This window comes from Chrysochloris asiatica, unplaced genomic scaffold (genome assembly GCF_000296735.1).
Source record: "Chrysochloris asiatica unplaced genomic scaffold, ChrAsi1.0 scaffold00009, whole genome shotgun sequence".
Lineage (NCBI taxonomy): Eukaryota > Metazoa > Chordata > Mammalia > Afrosoricida > Chrysochloridae > Chrysochloris > Chrysochloris asiatica.
The window spans coordinates 7,524,641-7,533,914 of NW_006408527.1; the positions used below are offsets into that span (position 1 = coordinate 7,524,641).

Sequence of the window (9,274 nt, forward strand, 5' to 3'; positions counted from 1 at the left end):
CCCCCCCCCCCCCCCACATACACACCCATACATACCCTATAACGTCATTGATTGTTTCAAAATGAGAGGAAGAGTCTGTAAATAAACTCAGGGCTCTTTAAGAGTATTTAACAAAGTTAGATGATAATAACCTTAATTACTGTTGTTAAGTACTGTCCTTTCCCAAGGAGTAGCAGGTAGGTTTGAGCTGCTGACCATGTAGCTTTGGAACTTTCATTCTTTGTTTTGAAATAATGAATTCATTCATATTTTGAAATTCTTATTTCAGATATTAGTTTGGAAAGAACTCGATTATGGTTCCATGACAGAAGCTGAGAAGCAAATGCTTGTTTCTGAAGTGAATTTGCTTCGTGAACTGAAACATCCTAATATTGTCCGTTACTATGATCGAATTATTGACCGGACCAACACAACACTGTACATAGTAATGGAATATTGTGAAGGAGGCGACCTGGCTAGTGTAATTACGAAGGGAACTAAAGAAAGGTAATAAAATCTTTTAAATGTCGGCCAGAAATGGTTCTTGTTTTATTTAGGTTAAGTGTCTTGTTTTCAGAAATGGGATGGAGTGCTATTTTAGTAATTTGTAAGCATACACTTGTATTTGAGTCTACTGTATGAGGGGGCTTCAAACAAGTTTGTGGAATAATTAAATGAAAAGTTAATTCCATTATCTTTTAATTCAACTTCAGGAAAAACTAGATGATTCACTTCACCCCATCTTTGTCATGAATTTATTCAGAAATTTCATGTTGTGTAACTGCCTTGGTTTCAGGCAGTACTTAGATGAAGAGTTTGTTCTTCGAGTGATGACTCAGTTGACTCTGGCCCTCAAGGAGTGTCATCGACGAAGTGATGGTGGTCATACCGTGCTGCATCGGGATCTGAAACCAGCCAATGTTTTCCTGGATGGCAAGCAAAACGTCAAGCTCGGAGACTTTGGGCTGGCTAGGATACTAAACCATGACACAAGTTTCGCAAAAACATTCGTTGGTACACCATATTACATGTCTCCGGTAAGTATTATAGAATTTGGATAGTTCCTTGAACATCTTAATGCCAAGCATTAATTTCTTTCTGGTTATTTATTTATTTTTTTTTGAGTGTTACTTTCAAAATGAAATTGCTAGGTGAAATTATGAAGTTTGTGACTCTTTATGGATATTGCCTCATAACTTTTAAAAAATTTGAACAAAGGTCTAAACCACCAATATGTTAGCATATGAAACCTGAGCAGATAAAGAGATAACATGATTATTTTTTTTTTAGTAGTTCGTGAGCATTTCCAAGTCATTTTAAGTTATATTCACAGAACTCTGAAAATTAATGGTTTTGTTTTTGAGTAAGATTAAACATGGTCAGAACAGTGTCATTTTCTCATTGGATAAGATTCTAAATACAAAGCTTTTAACATAAAGAAAACTTGTTGAGAAGTAGTTCTTGGAAAATTTGACACCTGCACATTTCTTTTGTTCCCTTTTCCAGCTGCTCTTGTAATCCGATCTGTCCAGCCTCCCCTAAGGCATTGGTTATAGGGCATAGTTGAGTCACCTGTTGGACTTTGAAACACTAGTCAGCCTCCTGGAGATTTTGGTAGTTGTCTCTGTGCATCTGTTGAGAATAACAGCAATGGTAGACTTGTACAGTAACCACAATGGAAATAAATGGAAGAAGGGCAAACAAAGCAGTCTGTATGTTACTGCTGTGGTTTACATGATGGACGAAGGGGGAAAGATGAATAATGCACTTAGCCATTTATGGAACCATTTAACTGTAGGGTGGTGGTGGTGTGTCATGGAGTCTGTTCTGACTCATAGTGACCCTACATGGGGTTTCCAAGGCTGTAAATCTTTATAGGAGCAGAAAGCCTCATCTTTCTCCTGTGAAGCAGCTGGTAATTTTGAACTGCTGACCTTGAGGTTAGCAGCCCCACTCATAACCACTACACTACCAGAGCTCCTTAAATGTAGGGTAGCTACATGTTATGGTAATATTGTTCAGAAATTTCCTCTGGCTGTTGTAAAATGGAGTTTCTAGATTATCAGTGTTTTGAGGGTTGAAGTCTTTCACATTCACATTAAACTATCAGTGTCTCACCTATGTTGTTGTTAAGTGCCACTGATTTCGGTGCTGACTCATAGCGACCCTGTAAAGGGTTTCCAAGGAGCAGCTGATGGGTTTGAACTGCCGACCTTGCAGTTGGCAGTTCAGTGCTTACCCTACAGTGCCATACCATGACCAGTCTAGCCTGTGTTGTTATTAAGCGCCATCAAGTCAGTTCAGATTCATAGCGACCCTATATTGGGTTTCCAAAGAATGACTGGTGAGCTTGAACCAACAACCATGCAGTTCAAACAGATCTTGCAGTTCAGGGTATTAACCCACACCACATCAGGGCATACACTCCTCATCTCTCTCTCTCTCTCAATAGATAGATAGATAAGTAGATAGACAGAGATATCGATCTCTTTCTCTCTATATATAGATATATATATGTAAGGAACTCTGGTAGCGTAGTGGTTACAAATCGGGCTGATAACCTCAAGGTTGGCAGTTCGAAACTACCATCTGTTCTGTGGTAGAAAGATGAGGCTTTCTGCTCCTGTAAAGATTTGCAGTCTTGGAAACCCTGTGCAGGGTCACTATGAGTCAGAACCGACTCCACAGTACTTAACAACAACATATATACATATATTCATACACACACACACACTTGAGTGGCTATTACCCTGCTCTGTCTCAGGTAATTTTATAAATTTTAAAGCAAAGTTAACTCCTTATCCTTTTCTTTCCTTTTTTACCTGCTAAGGAACAAATGAATCGTATGTCCTACAATGAGAAGTCAGATATCTGGTCACTGGGCTGTCTGCTGTATGAATTGTGTGCATTAATGTAAGTATGATGATGAGAAATACCTAGTCTTGGTTAAAATGTTTGTTCCCTTCACTGGGTTCAGCTCTTTGAGCATTCATGCTAATGGAAGCATGTTTAAGTCTGAAAGAATTACACTTTGAGTTAAAATTAAGGTAGATGGACAGGTTTGAATTGTAAATAAAGTCTGTGAGGAGGCTTCAAAAGTTGATGGAAAAATTCCATGATCTCTTCATTCACTTTTCCATGATCTTTTAGAAGCACCCTGTGTTGCCACGAGCCTGGGTCTTGGCTTCCTCAAGCTATTTGACTGGTTAGATGCTTCCCTGCTAGACTGATGGTTCTCTCACGGGAGAACATGTAAGTCACGTGGGTAGTGCACAGCTGCTGCAAGGATATGGGAGAAATGAAAGAAAGCTTGAGGTCTGAGGAAAGAACTCCAGTTCTTCCCCTTTTTAGTTCTTTTATTACTTTTTCCCCTTCTAAATTATTCTGTAGATCAGTGGTTCTCAGCTAGGGGTCTCCTTGGTTGTTCTAACTAGGGAATGCTACAGGTATCTAGTGGGTTAAGGTCAGGGATACACCTAAACAAGAACAACAATTATGTGACCCCCAAACGTCAGTCATGTGTAGATTGATAACCCAAGCTATCAATCTCACAAGTACATGCATTAATATAAACTAGAGCTTAAAATTGTAATTTGGAGGGTTTCTATTATATAGAATTACATGTTACTTTCATTTTAATTTTTGTCTTTCTCTTTTTTTAGGCCTCCATTTACAGCTTTCAATCAGAAAGAACTGGCTGGGAAGATCAGGGAAGGCAAATTTAGGCGAATTCCATATCGTTACTCTGATGAATTGAATGACATTATTACAAGGATGTTAAATTTACGGGTAAGGAATACAAAAATTGCAAATTATTTTCAGTTAAATTTTGGGGTATCTATTCTTTTGCAGAGAAATATATTTTAAGAAACATTGTATTTCTCTAGCTAAGTCTATATACTGTTAACAAAAGTGAAAACCCAAACCCAGTCACTGCCCAAATCCAGAGTAGAACTGCCCCAGAGGGTTTCCAAGGCTGTGGTCTTTATGGACGTAGACTGTGACATCACTCTTCCTTGGAGTGACTGCTGAACCACGGACCGTTTGGTTGGCAGCTGAGTGCTGTAACTGCTGCACCACCAGGGACCCTTGACACAGTGAAAACATATGGAAATTTGGCACATTGTACATCTTGCTGGCCTACCTTCTGTGCTTTTCTCTCTTTCTCCTCCCACTCTCTGCCCTGCTAACAGATGGTTGGTAGCAAGAAAAGATTGCAGGAAGGATCCAAACTCTCAGTTCCCTGCCCTTGCCTACCTCACAGTGGCAGGTGGTAAGAGAAAGGGCCAGAAATAACACTTTATTACTCCACCTCCAGCTCTGAGAGTTTCGAGACCAGAAAAATGGGGAGTTTAGAAAAAGTGGAGGGAAAATAGCTTCAATAAAGAGATTGGCTATGCGGAAACAATTTGGTCATAGGGTGGGCAGGGAGACGTTTTTGGGATCATGCTGATTTAAGAGGGGAAGGAAATGCTGTCAGATCATCAAGTCAGGTGCAGGTGAAGTAAGAGGATTGAAGGTCAGTGAGAAAGTATCTTGTGTAATGTAGCTTATACATTTTAGGGACCTCTGGTGTGGCACTGTAAGATCAGCACAGGACTGCAAACCACAGGGTCAGCAGTTCAAACCCCCCAGCTGCTCCTTGTAAACTCTATATACAGGGTCACTGTGAGTTGGAGTTAACTCAACAGCACTTAACAACAACAAGAATACATGTTAGAGGAATCCTGAGGCAGGGTAGGATAAGCATTGGACCACAAGATTGGCAATTCAAATTTACCAGTTGCTTCTTGGAAACCCTATATGGGTCTGTATGAGTCAGAAACAACTCCATGGCACTTAACAACATACATGTTAGAAGGAGCCATGGTAGCATAGTGGATTACGAGCTGGGCAGTCTACCAGTTGCTTGGTGGGAGAAAAACGAGGCTCTCTGCTCCGGCAAAGATTAACAGCCTCAGAAACTCTGTGAGTCAAAAGTGACTTGGTGGCACACCACCACCATATGTTAAAACAGTAACCAGTTTCAGTTTCTTTGAGATGATTCCAATTTCTGGAAACCTCTTGTGTGTGCTACACAGGGTTTTGTTTTGTTTTTTTTTTTTTTACAAAATCAAAAGAGAATCTTTATTAAACAAAGTATCAAAATGTGAAGCTATTATTTCTTGACATATCCTCTCTGTAGATATGCACTTCCTCTTTTTTTAATGCTTTATTGTGATTTGGGTGAAGGTTACAAAGTAAGTAAGTTTTCCATTCAACAATTTGTACACATTTTGTTTCATGTCTTCTATTGTAAACCCCACAATGTAACATCACTTTACTCTGAGTTTTCCATTTCCGTTCCTCCTTCTTTCCGAACCCTCCTGAACGTTGCTCTTGGGTAAATGCTGCCCTTGTAATCTCAAATGGTTGATTATTCTAAGGTGTGTTTACCTTACGAGTTCTGTTCCCCTTAGGTTTGTCTGTTGCTTAACTAAAAATTAAGCAACAGGGGTGTCCATAAGATTTTCACTGACTGATTTGAGGTACCTTTGGATACCTCAAAACCTTCCAAGTGTATAACTGCTATCATCACCCAGAGATCTTCTTCCCCTAAAATAAATCTCTGGCAAGTACCAGCACAAGATATTCCAAAGTGCTTCAGAGATTAGGCCCCTGTAGAAAGATCAAAATGTTGAAGGGAGAGGAAAAGTCAAATCTGGATGATTTTGAATTAACCTTGCATTATAGCACTGGTGAACTTATTTTTCCTTTTATGTTCAGGCATCCATAAAGGAGTCTTCTCTTTTGCCCTTGTATGCACCTTTTAATGTAAACTGCTCTCTTGGGTGAGCATTCTGTTCTGAAATCTGGTTGTAACACTGCTTTTTTTTCTTCCAGGATTATCATCGACCATCTGTTGAAGAAATCCTTGAGAACCCTTTGATTGCAGACTTGGTTATGGAAGAGCAAAAAAAAATTCCCGAGAGACGAGGGCGACGATTAGGAGAGTCCCACAGGCTGCAGGATTCCAGCCCTGTCATGAGTGAGCTCAAACTCAAGGAGGTACAGCTACAGGAGCGAGAGCGGGCCCTCAAAGCAAGAGAAGAAAGACTGGAGCGTAAGTCTGAAAGGGCCTCAGTACTGCCCTGAATATTTATTTCAAACAGAATAGTTTATGTGTGTGTACTCAATTAGAACATTCTTAGAAATACTTGAAAAGCTAAACAATGGATTGTAAACTATCAAACGTAAGCTTGTTGGCCCCTTTGTGCTTGGAGAGCCATTGTTAGTCCTTATATTGTTGGGCAATGCCTTTTTATAGCAATTATCCTAGTATAACCATTGTACTTCACTATAGAGTACTTTTTTTTTAAATAGTTTATATGGGAGAACATTACCTTTTCATTTATCCTATTGTGTACATTTCATTGCCATGGTTACAATCCCCTCCAAAGTCCATTATCTTTATTTTTTTAAAGATTTTTATTGTGGATTGAATGAAAGTTTACAGGGCATATCATCAGTTTTACACTCAACAAATCATACACCTTGTTTCATTACAATAATTGTAATCCCCTCCATGTACCATCAATTAACAGTATTTCTCTATATCCACTTTAGCTTTTTAAAAGCAAACAAACAAAAAAACAACTCAGGCATATATAATAATTTACATCTTCAAAGGGCACATTCTGCAAGTCTGCCTCCTGGCCACCAGCTCTTAGTCCCTCTCTTCTTAGTCCATGAATCTAGAGTCCTCAGCCGCTTCCCCTCTCCATCCCCCAATCTCTGCCCCCATGTCTGTCGCTGTTGCTTCTCTGGATAAGGTCCTGCATTTTGCTTGTGCTCTTCTCCCTTGATGGTCCTAGGTCCTCTGTTTCTGGACTGTAAGATTAACCACTCCCGTTTTTGTTACAAAACTTCTGCCTTTACAATTGTGACAGTCACAATTAGTCATGATAACAGTTATTCACTGTTGAATCTTACGAATCTTATCCCCATCTCTTTTCCCCAGACCCATCTAGACAAGATGACAGCTATTCAGTGGGGACTCTTTCTTTCCCCACATACTCTTAAACTCCCTCTTGAAACCTTGTAAGCCAGTCAATTCGTGCCTATATCGCCCCCTCATTTTACGTAGCTGATGTCTAAGTTGCCTGTCCCTATCTACCCTGTGTACAGAGGGGATAGCATTCATCCTTGATGTGAAGACTCTTTCCCTCTCTGTGGTATTTAGAATAACAACCACTCTGACTATAGGTCAGGTTCATCAAATTGTAGCAATTTACCCTTGTTTCCTTTATCAAAAAAAAATTTTTTTTTTCCTCTCTTCCTCTAGTTGAGGTCTGATTACCGAGCCATAGAGGCTAGGTCAAAATGGTACTGTATGCAAGTTTGGGTGTTCTTATGCATGTTCCCTCACTTCATATCACACTGGATGCTTCTCTTTCAGCTCTAGCCTTCTGTGGCTAAGTCCTTGTCCATGGGCTCAAGTGTCCTCAGGTCTCACCACACTTTGGACCAACCAGCCCATCCTCTTCTCTCTCTCATCTCCAGGTCAATAGGATTCAATGGATTTAGGTTGAACTCAGCCCATTTCTTCACTGATGCCTTTCCGCCTTTTCCACTCACCAGTAGACTAATGTGGTCGTCAGCAAGTTTCATGCTTGTTTGTGTATTCCCTTTGAGTTTCAGTCTTAGAAGGGAGTTTGTCCTGAAGGCACTTGATTGCTAGCCTTGATGTCTTCCTGGTGAACAGCTTGCTTATTCTTGTCATAGCCAGTCATGCTGACATTTTTGTTTTGGGTTTTTCCTGATGATCTTTCTTTGAAGATGTATCTTCTGTCACTGTAGCTGTTCCAGTCTGCTTGTCCTTTCTAGTGGGAATGTGCCACTTAATAAGGTTCTGGATGGGACTCAGGATTCCACCTAAGGTCCTATACTCTGTAAAGGCTTTGTACGAGGCCTATTTCACTGGGCAAGTTGTAGACCCCCTTTTAGGTATCCCAATCAGTTAACAGGCTGAAGGCGGCTTATAAGTTTTCTCTAATCATGTTTCCCAACAATCCTTTCTATCCCATTCAAGTGTCTATTTTACAATAGTAGGCAAGGGGAACTAATATGCATAAGACAGTCAAGGATTTTAGTATTATTTACCCTCTTCAAGCTATACCTAGATCCCTGTATCCCAGAGCCCTGTTGTTCCAAGATTGAATATGCATCACTATTTACTTCTGTCCCACTAGGGCATGGAAACCTGTCTCAGTATTTCCCTGTTATTCTTCTGCCTCCTGCCCCTTCTTGTATTGCCCTCCCCAACACCCAAACTAGACCTCCAACCCCCACCCAATTGTGGTTACCTTATATTCCATTAGTTCTACCCTCCATTTCAGAGTCTATTTTATCCTATAACGTACCTGACCTTCCCACCACCTGGATCTCTGTTCCTCTGTGTTTACCTTTTTTCACATTGTAATTGTTTTGATCATAGACTGACCTCCCAGATCCTCTGTTCTTATATTCTATTCTTGATTCTTCCATTTGTCTACTGAGTTCAGGTTGATGCTGCCATGTATGTCATTCTGTAGTTGTTGTGTGTTCTTGTTGGTTCTCAGTCCACAGAACTTCCTTTAGGATGTTTTTCATAGCAGGGTTGGCTTTGGCAAAGTCCTTTAGCTTCTGTTTATCCTGGAATGTTTTTGATTACATACAATATTTGATTGACAGCTTTGTTGAGTAGAGGATTCTTGGATGGCAGTTTTTTTCTTTCAGGGTTTAATATATGTCTCCCTATTGCTTTTTTTTTTAAGTTTTATTGTGAATTATGTGATAGTTTACATGGGAGAATATTAGTTTTACATTCATCCTGTCATATATTCTTTAATTGCCATGGCTACAATCCCCTCCATGCATCACCAACCAACAAAAGGATACATTCTACAAGCCTGCTCCACAACACCCCCCACCCCACCCCCTGCGCCGCCCGGGTCGTCAGCACAGAAGACCTCTCCCTCCCTGGGTCCAGAGTGCCCTGCTGCTCCATCTCTCCAAGTCATCATCTCTTCTTCCATCTCGGGGATCACTGCTTCTCTGGGTAGGGTTATGCTCTCCGCTCTTCTCCCCTCATGGTTCCAGGGACCTCCACTCCTAGCCTGCAACAAGTATTCACCCTTGTATCACAAGAGACCTATCCTCATTTCTTTTCATCAGTCCCGCCTAGACAGATTGGATACTACTCAGTGGAGATTCTACCTTCCTCCACGCTCTCTGGATCTAGGTTCCCTCTTGAAAGCTTGTAAGCCAGTCACTT

The 9,274-nt window shown here is 40.5% G+C and overlaps 1 protein-coding gene across 1 annotated transcript in view; it reads left to right on the forward strand.

The window, feature by feature from the left end:
- The window catches only part of NEK2 (NIMA-related kinase 2), a 36,983-nt gene that overhangs the window by 1,359 nt on the left and 26,350 nt on the right, over positions 1-9,274 (forward strand). Inside the window, exons 2-6 of the mRNA XM_006834028.1 lie at positions 269-486; positions 776-1,016; positions 2,810-2,892; positions 3,642-3,768; positions 5,863-6,082. Of these exons, the coding sequence (XP_006834091.1) occupies positions 269-486; positions 776-1,016; positions 2,810-2,892; positions 3,642-3,768; positions 5,863-6,082 (889 nt within the window). The remainder of the gene's footprint in view (positions 1-268; positions 487-775; positions 1,017-2,809; positions 2,893-3,641; positions 3,769-5,862; positions 6,083-9,274) is intronic.